The 15,000-nt window shown below is 50.0% G+C and overlaps 1 protein-coding gene across 1 annotated transcript in view; it reads left to right on the forward strand.

Moving 5' to 3' along the window:
- Positions 1-15,000, forward strand: part of LOC147024656 (palmitoleoyl-protein carboxylesterase NOTUM-like) — a 107,481-nt gene that overhangs the window by 885 nt on the left and 91,596 nt on the right. Inside the window, exons 2-3 of the mRNA XM_085884778.1 lie at positions 1-134; positions 282-334. The exon at positions 1-134 is cut by the window's left edge and continues 225 nt beyond it. Of these exons, the coding sequence (XP_085740904.1) occupies positions 1-134; positions 282-334 (187 nt within the window). The remainder of the gene's footprint in view (positions 135-281; positions 335-15,000) is intronic.

The raw sequence follows: 15,000 nt of genomic DNA on the forward strand, positions 1-15,000 counted from the left end.
GAGAGAGGATCACTGACCCAATTACGAGAACTTGCACGCTCCTTACATACTTGTGGAGGGACAAACGATGCGTTGCTGCAGCTACAGTTTCTCAAAGACCGGCGCATCACTTGCAACGATGGTTCTCCTGCAGGGTATGATCGTCAAAAAATGATCTTTCCATAGAAAGTGTTTTTACGTCAATGTCATAACTTTGAGGTCGATGAAGTTTTTAAATGAATTTTTATGGGATGGGAGAACTCTTTTTCTTATTAAATATGTGTTCTGTGCTCCTCATATAGGTACTACTTGAGGAAATCTCAAGGCAGCAAACGCTGGATCATCTTTCTCGAAGGTTGGTGCGTTACCTGTTTCCTCCTGGAGACAATTAGCTCGGGCTAGGTCTGATCATGCGGTTATGGCTTTGTCTGACTTGCCTGGCTCGGTTGGCCCTGAGATGCTTTTCCTTCATTACATAGATATCATGATCACAGTCTTTTTACGGATGCCTGGAGAAAACATGTTTCCCATTGTGTTCCTCACTGCAAATATTTTAGAATATTTAGTTGATCCAAATCAATCTTTTGAAGCAAATGAGAATCTATTCCCAGAATAAAATAGCTACATGTGTATAACTTCTCCGCGACATGACACGTCTTCAGCCAGCCTGATATTTACCCATTGGGGGGTAACAGGATGGCCTCGAGGTATGCACACTCACCTCTAAGCTGTCTCGACTGGTGTTTTAATCCCAATCCAGCTATAAACTGTCATCCTGGTGTTTCACAGGCAGGGTGATTCATCAGTGAGTGAGTGCCATCCCTCAGATGGATGTTAAACAGGGTGTCCCATCTGTTGACATTAGTTGGTCGACGCTAAAGGTCTCACAGTGTCCTTCATGAAGAGTAGGCAAACTGTTGCTGGTACTCTGGACCAATTTGAGCTACAACCAACACATGGCATTGCATCAGCAGCACAGCCCTGCCCTCAGCAAATGATGCGACCCCGCAGCCATGTACTACATACGGAAGGATATTAAGAAGACGTACCCATTTCGTAAGGCCGTCTTCTAAACTTAAAAAAAGACTCGAATCGGCGCGACTCGGCCCAATCTATACGAATAAAAGTGTGTGTGTGTGTGTGTCTCCTCCATAACTTCAAAACTATAAAACTTATCAGCCTGAAACTTTGCATGCATAGTAAAAAAACGCCAAGGAAGTGCAAGAGTGAAAATTGGGTATTTGCGTTAATTAAAACACCCCTTTTGAAGATAATTTAAGGGGTGCTCATCGCAAAAAAAATCAAAATAAGCATTTCCAAGATGGCGTACCGCCGTCTTGGTCAGCCCTCAGCGGCTGCTGGAGTCTTCAGCCGCCATTTTGTTCAGTCAATTCAAGCAGGCCTCCATTTGGAAACACGATTGACTCACAGACTAATTAAAGTATATAATCAAAATATTATGTCGCATTTGAGAATCGGATCTGGTGAACAAGATCAGTGTTGAAATGTGGAGTGAAATCCGAAAATTTGAACCAATTAGCGATTTCTATAACTTAGTCTATTTATTGAAGCGAGGAATTAAACATAACTTTTTCTACTGTTCGGACGATTATATTGAGTGAAGAAAAAATGATTGAATGTGCAGAAAGTGTAATTTATTGAGTGAAACACGTGCTTCATAATTGGGTCACGAAAAAATATTTTCACGAAAAAAATAAGCCACCACTATATTCGTTATTGGTGTGTGTCTGTCTGTCTCTCTGTCTGTCTGTCTGTCTGTCTGCCTGTCCCGAGCATAGCTCCGTGGGTTTTGATCCGATCCTGATACAATTTTGGTGGGAGGTTTATATCATGATCTAGTTGTGTTTTCCTGAGAATGGGCATGGTGCACCCATTATGGACGGAGCCACGCCCAAACAACGTGTGTTTTTAGGGGGTAGCCAATTTCAATTTGCATCTTCTCCTAGGGGATTTGTCAAATCTGGCAGGGGTTTCAGTATTTGGTTAGCCCAATGGCACCTGCATAGCCCTACGGAGCTCGATTTTTCATTTTCATCCCAGGGTCAAGGTCACAAGGTCACAAACTTAGAAAATTGCGAATTTTGACATAAAAATCAGACGACCGCCCAAACTTTGAAAGCGAGGATGACAATATTTTTATGCATAATCTTGAGGTCATTCCCCACCTAAAGTCTTGAAACCATTTTTCTCTATCTCGAACACCTTGCCCGTGGAGCCCCCTTCAAGTTTGTTTTTACGCTGATTTCATCAAAGTATGGATAATCCGATGAGTGCGAAATGCCATATAGCCTATATGACGTTATATTGTTCCTGGAATGTTCCACAGGAAGTTTTGCACCAAAGGTCATAATCCTTGAACTTTGACCTTTAAAATTCACAAAGGTCAATTTTTCAAAGTTGTGGGAATCAAACCGGGTTTTCGACCTTCTTCGACGAACTAACTCCAATAAGCTATAGCATGTATCCTGTTTCCTTATTTTAATGTCCACAACATTGTTTTGTGATCTTTAAAGGTTATGCAAAGGTCAAATTTTGAAAGTTGTTGAACGAAACCAGGTTTTCCACATTTTGCAGCTAATAACCTGTCACACATACCACATCATGTTGATCATTTTTATAACTTGGTCAAATATTATCACATTGTCTCATCCTTGACTTCTGAAACAACCTACATCGTCAAATACCGCTCGTGAACCATTACGGTCTCCAGACTTGTCTGCTTTTACAATCCAAGGATGGCACAGTCCACAGGAGGGTCCTTTTTTTCGGAATTACATACGCAGTCTGGGATCTTAAGGCGTTTCCTGGGTGATCTCGCTGAGGTCTAAAGTAGCCAAGTTTTTTGGCCTGGGTGTAAGCTCCAGATTTGAAAGTATCAGCAGTTTCGATTCCCCCAAAAGGTGTTGATTTGTCCAATTCGGACATTGCACGGGTGTTTCTGGATGCATATCTGTATCGATGGCAATTCCTAATCCCTTGCCAAGCCAGGCGTTCCGTTGGAGTGCTTGAGTGCTTAAGGCACTTACCGAGCTGTACAGTGCCTTTCGTGTCCTGATCGGGATGTGCATTCGACAGTTACTACAAGGTAGAGGTACGTATACAGCACACACGGACGGGTGCCATGGTGGTAAAGTTTCATCCTGTATCTCATGGAGGTTCTTTCATGTTTTCCTTTGTCCTTTCACCTGTGTCTTAAGCATTCGGTTATGGGATTTGCTTTACAAAGTTTAAGTTTCCCTTTGTGAGTTTCAAAGCAAAATATATTTGATCATGCCCGATTTCCAATCCGTTTTCCGTATTCACGTGTTTTCTAAATTACCGAGCCAAGTTTTTTTTCCCACCTATCACACACAGCTGTTTATAAAGAATAATGTTTGTGATAATATCAATGAAACGTCTATATCAGTGTTTCTCAAGGTGGGGTGTGGCAATATTTTGGTGGGGCATGAGGATTCAGAATGAAAGAATGTGAGGTAACTGACGAGGAAAAGAACGTCATTGTTGATCACTTGAAAATGTTGGTTCATGAATTCAATGACAGATTTCATGATTTGAAAGCAATGGAGTTCCCTTCTTGGTTGACTCAGCCATTTCTGGTGGATTTATCTGAAGTACCAGAGCAATACCAAGAGGAGTTATGCGAGTTGCAACAAGATGAGTCTGTGAAAACTCTTTTCAAGATCAAAGGAACCATGATGTAGCTGTCTGAGGAGAGCGAAAATAAATACCCAAACTCGATTACTTTGACAAGGGAAGTATTGATAAATTTTCCATCATCTTATTGAGTCGAATGTGGATTTAGTGTTGTTACCGATTTGCTGCAAGCTAAGAGAAATCGACTGGAAATCACGAAACATGGTGATTTAAGGCTGAAACTGACAAAATTGGTTCCTCGAATCAAACAAATCTGCAGCCAGCGTCAAGGGCAGGGCTCCCATTGAAGTGAGCAGCAATTGAATAAAATTTGCAATTAAGTTTTAATAAAGCCTTTTGAATACATATGTAGTATATACTGTAGCGTGTCCAATCAGTGCGGGGCGTACAATTTTTTTGAAAATCAAAGTCGGGCGTGGGACAAAAAAGGTTGAGAAACACTGGTCTATACAAATGTAACGTAGTTTTTCGGTGAAAGCTACTCAAGGATTCTGGGATGTATACAGTCCGTACTACATTCGGTAATCAAACTGACTCCAACCTGCCGATTCCCGAAAAATTGATGACTGGAAGAGGGGCCTTGTTGTCCCTCTCTGGGAAGGGAAGGGTGATGCTCAAGACTGCAACAACTATCGAGGGGTGACGCTGCTCTCAGTGCCGGGTAAGGTCTTTGCTCGAATAATTATTGATCGGGTTCGCCACCATCTACTTTAGCACCAGCATCCAGAGTAGTCAGGCTTTACACCAAAGAGGTCAATGATTGACCGTATCCTTGCTCTTCGGGTCCTCACCGAACGCAGATGAGAGTTTCAGCAGGGGCTGCTTGCAGCCGATGTTGATCTCTGCAAAGCATTTGATTCAGTGAATCAGGATGCCCTCTGGAGGATTCTTGGTCTTCATGGGGTGCCACCAAAACTGATCAATCTAATGGCTGAACTGTACTCTGGTACTGAGAGTGCTGTGAGATGTGGTGATACCATCTCTGACTTATTTCCAGTTGTTACTGGAGTTTGTCAGGAGTTTGTCAGGAGTGTGTACTGGCCCCCACAATTTTCAGCACTTGTTTGGAATGGATTCTGGTGAGAATGTCGGAGAGATCAAGATGTGGTGCATCGTTTTGGAATGGCAAGGTCTCTGACCTTGATTTCGCAGGTGATGCAGTCATCTTTGTTGAGACTTTAGATATCCTTTTGGGGACCTTGCAGGTGCTGAATGAGGAGTGAGAGACACTGGAATTACAGGTTCCTCGGTCAAAACGAAGATCCAGGCTTTCAATGACATCTTGGATGCTGCCTTCTTGTCTGCACCTGTTTGTGGTGAGGACGTTGAGGTCACGGACAGATTCACTTACTTTGGCAGTGATATTCATGTCTCTGCAGGCTGTGAGGCAGAGGTCAACAGATGTCTGGGTCGGGCTTGGTGAGTCATGGATTCACTGGATCATGGGGTGTGGCGCTGCCGGTACCTGTGCTGGAGGCCGAAAGTCCAAGTCTTCAGGTCCTTGGTGCTTCCAGTCTTGCTCTATGGATGTGAGACTTGGACTCTGACCATGGATCTGAGACAGAGACTTAATTCCTTTGATACCAGGTCTTTTAGAAGAATCCTTGTCAATCGCTGGTCATTGTGTCCAATGAGCAGATGCTGAGAGAGACTCAAATGAGATTTGTTACCTGTATAGCCCGTGAGCATCAGCTGCGGCTGTATGGACATGTGTCTCGTTTTCCTGACACTGATCCTGCTCACCTGATTCTCTCAGCGAGTGAGCCTCATGAGTGGAGGAAGCCAATCGGCCGACCACGTGCCTCATTGAATCAGGTTGATCAGCATCTCAAGGAGATGGGGATTGGCCAGGCATCTGCCTGGGAGATTGACAGACGAAGGCCCCTGGAGTACCTGCGGAAAGTGGACGCAGCAACGCGCTGCTCCGGCGCATGCTCCAACACCTGACCTGACCTTCATCAGCTCTGATGGCATTAAAAATGGGGTCTGAAGGGGTCTACAGAGGGAGTTTACGGGGGGGGGGAGTGGGTGCTTCCCTAAAGAGGTATTTGCTTTCTTATTAAATGATACACGCAATTCCAGTGAAACTTCACGCCAACCTTCGTCATCACCCATGACATACCAAAGTTTGTTCATGAGATCAGAAAAATCTGCTAAAAAAGGGATTTAAGGGGGGTTGCCCCTCAAAACATGTATTTGCCTTCTTCTCCAAAACTACACGTACAATTCCGATTAAACTTGACCACCATCGACACCACCCATGATGTACTAAAGTTTGTTCACAACATTAAAAAAATTGGCATCTGGTAGGGTCAATGGGAAGAGGGGGTTTGCCCCCCAAAATATGCATTTGCTTCCTTCTCATAAACTACACGCAATTCCGATGAAACTTGACCACCATCTTCACTACCCATGATGTACCACAGTTTGTTCATGACATTAAGAAAAATTGGGGTCGAAATGATGATATAGGGTGGGGGGTGGTTTCCTCTCAAAATATGTATTTTCTTTCTTTTCTGAAGCCAAACACACAATTTTGATGAAACTTGACCACAACTTTTATCACCCGTGTTGTACCAAGATTTGTTCATTTCATTAAAAAAAATATCCATAGGTATTTACTTTCTTCTCCATTATATATTTTGTGGGTCATCCATACCTACCAGTGTTTGGCTGATTATCTTATTCAGCCACTAGCAAGTGAGTACCCAAGGGTACTGTCCATATTGTTGTGGTTACCAGATTCGCAAACCACCATTCAGGTCCCTTAGGTGAGGTATCTCGGTAAGTGCATGTGTAGTTAGGCCCAAACCCGTTGTCTAGTGGGAATACATGTCATTTATGCGTGCTGCGACTCTTCAGGATAGCCGTTTTTCTTTTACTATCTTTATTTTGGACCAATCGCCACCATCACAACCACAACATCAACCACCGACCACAACCACCGCTTCACCACAACCGCCACGACCTTCACGCACACCTCACAACCGTAGCATCGCCACCGTTCTTGCCCCGCTGTGGGTACCGGTGTTGGACTCATGCAGAACGCGCGTCGAACAGCGTGTACAAAATCACGGATTTTGTGCTTCAAAAACGGATCAAAAACGACACACGCCCACTTTTTGCCGTCCAATCGGTGAGCGAGGGGCGATTTGGCCCCGCCTCCAGAACGATCGATATATGCAAATTTGTGGATCAAAAAGCCTTCACGCCCACTTTTTCTCGGGCCAATGGGGAGCGAGGTGAAAGGTCAAAGGGAGGGGGTCAAAGGCGAAGTTACGGGGGATAAAAGGACGGTGTTCGTCAGTCAGAAGAGAGTCGCAAACGAGAACGAAAGAAGTCTGGAGCCCGAAGCCTGCAGTGGCTGGAGAAGCTGAAGAGAGTCGGACGAGGGGGTGCTCGCGTCGGTGCCAGGAGCTGCACGCCCGAGGGAGGCCGGCAGCGCGACCTGGCCGAGGTGGAGACGCACACCAGGGATAATAAAGATCCTCTATACCCCGAGCATCAGCAACCCCTCCTGTTTCCCCCGCGCTGAGATAGTGCGACCAAGGGGGCCCCGTTCCCACCCCCTGCCAGGCACTGTCCACGAGGCCCGCGGGTTGCGGGGCCATCGCCGCTCCGCGTCTCATCACCAGACGGGTAGGCCCGACCCGGTCTCGGCCTCAGGCCTGCCCCATTCTTGAGGTATTTCTTTTCCTTGGTTTTGGGTATGTGTTGTCGGCGCCGTCTGTGAAGTAGAATTGTATAAGTGTTGCCGTGTGCTCGGTAGTCGGTATTAGCTCTGCACTGTGTTTTCACTTTTATGTTTGCTTTTTGTGTAAATGGAATTGTGTTTTCTTTTTTGTGTGCATTTGGTGGAATTGTATTTGTGTGCTTTCCGTTCGTCGCGAATAAATGTGCTTTATTGTTGAACTGTTCTCCCGCTTCGCTTCGTCTTTTCCTCCATTGAATCCCCATCTTGCTTCACGTAAAGGGTTGGTAGTGGGCTGAATACGCCCGATAATTAATCGAACCGTCGAGGTCGACGATAACACCGCTCGGTTATTCTGATAGTACGGAACGGGTCGCTTAAGTGGCCCGTGTCCGAAGTCGACCTGCGGCGAGGTGCGATCGCCCGGTCTACCCTCCGCGTGGGTACTTAGGTAGTTCGAATTTGGCGAGCAACCCTATCCCACGCGGGGGCTGATTGGCTCGATCGCGGTGAGACCGAAAGGTCCACCCGTGACTGGTTCCCGGCGTTAGTCCGAGAGGGTCACGACTGGATTGTCCGTCCGGTGGGCGACGTGCCGCGATTCGAGTTACGTGGCCGTCGCACGCCGGCGGGCGCGAATTCCGCAACACTGGTGTCAGGAGTGGGATACAAATTCATCGCCCTCCTCGCGGCACTGGTATCGGAGAACAGGAAAACGGGCTCTCCTGTCTCCGGCTAAATTTACGGGAATCGGTCCAGGGGTGAGAGAAGCGACCCCCGATTCCCTCCAAATTACGAGCGAGCAAATTAACCCTTCACGAGAAGCAAGATGGCGTCTCAAGGCGAGCGGGAGCCGGGGGTATTAGAAATGTATATGTGTGGTGATGTAGAGTCCATGGTCCAGGATGGAATCCCCGAGCAGGAAATGTTGATTGTGCAGGAACACGGACTCGCCCAACTGAACCCAGGGCCCGAGGTGGGTGCGGCAGCGGCCGCGGTGTATGACACCTCCCCCCCCCCTCTCCACCAAGACCCTTCCCCAACCCTTGCCGAAACGGCTCAGCTGAGTGCATCCAACATGGCCCAGCTATGCGCCATGCTGGCGGCAATGAACGAAAAAATGGATGCAAACACAAATGAAATGAAAAACGAAATGAATGAAGTGAAAACGACGATGGATGCGAATACACAACAAATAAACGAAAAGATGGATACAAAAATGAACGGAATGGAAACAAACATGAAGGAGGAAATGAAAAAGCTGCGGGGTGAGACGCAGAACATGGGCCGAAGCCTGCAGGCGGGCATGAAGGCCGTGAGCAGGGAACTTAAAATGGCGACTCCACGTGTCGGAACGAACGAGCTGGAAGGGGGTGCAACGGCTGACAGGCCCGCGGTGGAGGCGGGTAAGGAAAAAGTAATTCGGGAGACAAGAGACGAGGTGAAAGTAATTGCGAGGGAGAGAAAAGAACAATTAATACGGAAAGCAAGGATGAGGTACGCGGAGATCGTGAAAGAGCAAGGAGTGAAAAACAGGGAAGGACGGGAGCGACTTAAAGAGAAAGCAAGGTTGACCTACATAAAGATAAGGGAAAGACGCCAGAAAGAAGCAGAGACCAATAAACACGATGAAGACGGGGTAAGTGACGCACACACACACGGAGGTAGTGGAGGATAATGGGGGTGAGCTGGCGGACTGGGTAGAGACCCAGTGCGAGCACCTGGATGGCCTCCTCCAGGAACGAGGGGAGGGAGTCTGCCCCCTTGAGGCGAGTCACGACCAGGTGAGTTCGGTCGTGCTTTGCGAGGTTGAGAGGACGGGTGCTGTGGACGGGTGCACGGAGAGCTTGGGGGGTATAGAGGCCCCAGAGACCCTTGTGGGGACTCGAATCCCCAGTGTGGTTGTCCCTGTGTGTGTGGTGCAAGGCGTGAGTGCGGCACCGTGTGTGGAAGCGACCCCGTGTGTGAGTGGTGTGGTGGCGATGGTGCCGGAGTACGTGCTTCCCAGCACGCCGTGTGTGAATGAGGCACGGAGTGTGAGTGAGGCACCGCGGGTTAGTGCCCCCGCGTGTGTGGGTGAGGCACCGTGTGTGGAAGAGACCGCGTGTGTGAGTGTCGCCGTGTGTATGAGTGAGGTACCGCGGGTGAGTTCCCCCGCGTGTGTGGATGAGGCACGGAGTGCGAGTGAGGCACCGCGGGTGAGTGCCCCCGCACGCGTGAGTGAACGGCCGTGTGCAAGGTCGCTGTGTGCAAGGGAGACCGTGTGTGTGAGAGAGCGGTATGTGAGGGAGATGTCGGTTGGCATGCGGGAGCACGCAGCCGCGTCTCCCGGTGTGAATGTAATGGAGTGGACTGTGTGCGTCGTAACACGCAGGTGTGCGTGTGTGGAATGGAGACGGAGACGGCGACAGAGGAGAGAAAGCCGAGTAGCGGCTGTAGTTGTTTCGAGGACCGTGCCGGGTTCACCCAGCAGTGAGCACGCGGTTCGTGCTGTGCAACGCACGAGACCACCACGTGCTCGCTTGCGAGAGTGAAGTCCCGGTCCGGAAACGCACGCGGTGGATTTGCCGATCCCGCGGACGGACAAAGTTTAGGCAGGTAAATGGATTTGGACCGGACGGGTTCTCCACGCGATCGTGTGTGTTAAGCTCCAACGGGCAAAGCACATGTGTTCGCGTGGGGAACCCCTCGAGACGTGTGGCTTGTGGTTTTTTTTATGCGCACGGTGACGCCATGGCTGCACGTGGGGTTGGAATCCGGCAGGAGGGGTATCTCTGCCGGATGGTACCGTCCAAGGAGGGACGAGGAACACATGCAGCTGCATGACGTCACGGGCAGGTGTAAAGTGCGCGAGCTCTGAGTTGCCGCGCAGGTGCTGCGCATGTAAAGAGAAAAAAAAAAAAAAAGAAAAAGCAAGCCTCACTTTCGGGTGTACAGGATTCCTGGGCAAGGGGTGAAAGACCCCCTTACACCGGGGCACAGGATGAAAACTAGTTAGGGGGAAGGGTTAGCTTAGTTAGACCGACTTCATGGGGCAGGGGTAAGTCCTCATGGAGTCCGTGGAATGGATTAGTTAGAGGGATTGTAGTCAGATTTAGGTTGGGAAATAAAATGATTTATTTGGAGACTGTGACAGACTTGTGAGTGTGTAGAGGGGACGTAGTTTAGCTACGTAGTGTTAAAAGGAACGTGCTGTAGTTTAAGGGACGACGTGGGAGCACGAGTTAGTTAGGGGAGGTAGTTAGAAGAATGGCAGAGTTCAGCGGTGAGTGTGTTGAAGAGTTGGTGAGTTGTGAGGCATGTGCTTGGTGAGTGAGTGAGGCCAGCGGGTCTGTGTGTGTGGAGTGAATGGGGAATGCATGGTGCGATGAGTGATTGGGGGGAGGAGTGACTCCCACCCAAGGGACCCCGGGGTCAGTGTAGAGTGAGTTAGCTGGGTTAGTCAAATTGAAAAATGGAGGTCGTTTTGTTGTTGGTGGGAAAGTAGGCTCGAGACCCATTTGGAGGGGTGCAGGAGCCCTGTTGACGGGCTTGGGAGCGTGGCTGCGAAAGGTGAGTATCGCTGAGTGGGTACCCCGGGCACCAGGCTAGTCGGCCGCGGTAGGCCATGGGCCCATGGGGGGCCGGGATAGAGTAGTGGGCACGGGTGCGCCTGCTTGGTGCGGGGGCCCGGGGCGCCATTAGCCGCGTGGGCAGTGTAGTGGGCACGGGTGACCCTCGGAAAGGGGCCCGGGAGGCCGGCCTGCCACGTGTGCGTTTCAGGGGAGGTGCCATGGGGGGCACTCCCCGGTGTTAGGGAGCTGGTAGGCTCGGAGGCAGTGTAGTGCCCGGGGGTGCCATAGCGGGAGATTCGGCAGAGGCTCGTGCCTGCCGGAGGGAGCCACGTGTCCCAGCCAGGAGACCGTGTGAGGGCACGGAGAGAAAATTGGGGGGTGAGGCCCGAAATTGTGAGGACACCAACACAGGCGACGGGAATCTGGGTTGATAGAACCAATAGTTTAAGCGAGAGGCGCTTGTTGAAAGCCCCGGGGTAGTTTAACAGTTAAATGGTTAGGGTAGATTAGGAGATGTACCCCTCCGCACCATCCATCCCCTCGCTCTCGTTGTGGGCCGCTGGACCCACTTTGGGTTAGATCGCTGAACTCTGGGGAGGCCATTCTGAGGCTTCGTTGGGCCTCGACACAGGACGTTAGCTCTCCCTTGTTCCCCTCTGGGAAGGGAACGTAGGGGTTGGGAGTAGGCCAGGTGACAGATTAGGTTAGCCGAACAAGGACGATAAAGGGGGTTAGGGGACGATTTATAGTGGGGAAGTAAAAATAAAAACAATAAAAAAATAAGTTGGGGCTAAATTGGGGTTTGACAAATTAAGGGAGTGGGTATGTACAGTGACAGGCAAAGGCGATAGGTTGGGAGGGAGACAGGTAGGTAGGTCCGAGCCCGCCTTCCAAGTGGCCAGCACCACCGCACTCCCTCCACCAACCTCCACTGAACGGCAAAGGCTGGCCAACTTCATCGGCTGGCCGTGTTTTGCTTCAAGGCGGAGGCCGGCCAACTTCATCGGCTGGCCGTGTTTTGCTTCAAGGCGGAGGCCGGCCAACTTCATCTGCAGCTGCTGTGCTGCAAGGCCTGTGCCGGCCCACTTCATCTGCCGGCTGTGTTTGCCTGCAACGGCCTGGTTCTGCGGGCTGTGTTTGCCTGCAGCGGCCTTCTTCTGCGGGCTGTGTTTGCCTGCTGCCTTTGCCATGCCATGCCCACTGCCCATGTTCACCAGCCCCGTTCAATTTTTGCTTTGCCCCCCCCCCCTGTTCATTTCCATGTGCGCCAGGATCAAGGCAACAGTTTGCAAGCTGCGAGAACTGCCCTGTTGGCAGCTACAACACGGGCCTGCAGTGGCGGCCCGTGCACCGTGTTTGCGTCCGTCCATTCATCCATCCATTCGTTGTGTTCATTGCGTGTGCCACTTGAGCTGGCACGGAGACTGCGTTTGTGCAGCCCATGCACCGTTGTGGTTCACTGCATTCGGTCCATCCGTCATGCATCCATTCGTTGTGCTCATTGCGTGTGTCACTTGAGCTGGCACGGAGACTGCGTTTGTGCAGCCCATGCACCGTTGTGGTTCACTGCGTTCAGTTCAAAAGGGAAGGCCTTGGACTGCGTGTGAGCAGCCAGCCACGTTCCCTGTCACCTGCATTGTTTTGAGCCAGAGACTGCATGCGGGCAGCCTGTCTCCCTGCTAACTGCTTTCTTTTTGCAGAGTTCAATGATCCTGGGCCATGGTTTAGTGTAAAATTTGTAAGTTAAGGTTAAGATGTACTGTACATATGAGTGCGCCCCCGGCATGTCTGTCTTAGCGCCGGCAATTTTATTTAAGTCGTCCGTGTGAGTGAGTTTGTTTAGATAGTTACGCAGCCCTCAGGTTATTTATTTTGGGGACACGAATACCATGAATGTCGCACTCAGGGATCCGTAGGTAAAGTGTACTAGGGGAAAACTACACATGATGGCACACGAAAATTTGACGACTCGGGACGAGTCTGTAAAAAGGGAAGGGGGTAGTGTTGTGGTTACCAGATTCGCAAACCACCATTCAGGTCCCTTAGGTGAGGTATCTCGGTAAGTGCATGTGTAGTTAGGCCCAAACCCGTTGTCTAGTGGGAATACATGTCATTTATACGTGCTGCGACTCTTCAGGATAGCCGTTTTTCTTTTACTATCTTTATTTTGGACCAACCGCCATGATCACAACCACAACATCAACCACCGACCACAACCACCGCTTCACCACAACCGCCACGACCTTCACGCACACCTCACAACCGTAGCATCGCCACCGTTCTTGCCCCGCTGTGGGTACCGGTGTTGGACTCATGCAGAACGCGCGTCGAACAGCGTGTACAAAATCACGGATTTTGTGCTTCAAAAACGACACACGCCCACTTTTTGCCGTCCAATCGGTGAGCGAGGGGCGATTTGGCCCCGCCTCCAGAACGATCGATATATGCAAATTTGTGGATCAAAAAGCCTTCACGCCCACTTTTTCTCGGGCCAATGGGGAGCGAGGTGAAAGGTCAAAGGGAGGGGGTCAAAGGCGAAGTTACGGGGGGATAAAAGGACGGTGTTCGTCAGTCAGAAGAGAGTCGCAAACGAGAACGAAAGAAGTCTGGAGCCCGAAGCCTGCAGTGGCTGGAGAAGCTGAAGAGAGTCGGACGAGGGGGTGCTCGCGTCGGTGCCAGGAGCTGCACGCCCGAGGGAGGCCGGCAGCGCGACCTGGCCGAGGTGGAGACGCACACCAGGGATAATAAAGATCCTCTATACCCCGAGCATCAGCAACCCCCTCCTGTTTCCCCCCGCGCTGAGATAGTGCGACCAAGGGGGCCCCGTTCCCACCCCCTGCCAGGCACTGTCCACGAGGCCCGCGGGTTGCGGGGCCATCGCCGCTCCGCGTCTCATCACCAGACGGGTAGGCCCGACCCGGTCTCGGCCTCAGGCCTGCCCCATTCTTGAGGTATTTCTTTTCCTTGGTTTTGGGTATGTGTTGTCGGCGCCGTCTGTGAAGTAGAATTGTATAAGTGTTGCCGTGTGCTCGGTAGTCGGTATTAGCTCTGCACTGTGTTTTCACTTTTATGTTTGCTTTTTGTGTAAATGGAATTGTGTTTTCTTTTTTTGTGTGCATTTGGTGGAATTGTATTTGTGTGCTTTCCGTTCGTCGCGAATAAATGTGCTTTATTGTTGAACTGTTCTCCCGCTTCGCTTCGTCTTTTCCTCCATTGAATCCCCATCTTGCTTCACGTAAAGGGTTGGTAGTGGGCTGAATACGCCCGATAATTAATCGAACCGTCGAGGTCGACGATAACACCGCTCGGTTATTCTGATAGTACGGAACGGGTCGCTTAAGTGGCCCGTGTCCGAAGTCGACCTGCGGCGAGGTGCGATCGCCCGGTCTACCCTCCGCGTGGGTACTTAGGTAGTTCGAATTTGGCGAGCAACCCTATCCCACGCGGGGGCTGATTGGCTCGATCGCGGTGAGACCGAAAGGTCCACCCGTGACTGGTTCCCGGCGTTAGTCCGAGAGGGTCACGACTGGATTGTCCGTCCGGTGGGCGACGTGCCGCGATTCGAGTTACGTGGCCGTCGCACGCCGGCGGGCGCGAATTCCGCAACAATATGTTTAATATATCTGTGAGATTCTTCATCATCATTCCTGTCGGTCCAGCTATCACTGGTACAACTTTGGCATTCTTCAGCTTCCAGAATCGTTTCACTTCATTCCTGAGTTCTTGGTGTTTGGTCATTTTCTTGATTTCTGCATCATTTAGTCCAAAATCACTGCTATTAACACCTCAATAAGCAATGCCTTCTTCTCCTTCTTTTTTTGTACCTATGTATGATATCCGGTCGCAACGCTTTGTTTTCGATGTTCACGCTCGGTGGGATCATTAGTTCGGACGTGAGCGATAGGTACTTCCATGTTTTCAGTCATTACTTTTGGTTCATGTTCCCACAAATTTGCTGGAACTGGGACATCAAAGTTTTTGCAGATGTGTCAACGGATTACTTTACAAACTCTCTTGTGTCGTTGTATGTACAGCTCTTTTGGCATGAGTTTGTTTTCGTTCAGTCATTAAACATAACATATTGTTGTGAATTCGCGCCCG

The sequence above is a fragment of the Eptatretus burgeri genome, chromosome 6 (genome assembly GCF_056783735.1).
Source record: "Eptatretus burgeri isolate ZD-2024b chromosome 6, Ebu_testis_v1, whole genome shotgun sequence".
Taxonomy (NCBI): domain Eukaryota; kingdom Metazoa; phylum Chordata; class Myxini; order Myxiniformes; family Myxinidae; genus Eptatretus; species Eptatretus burgeri.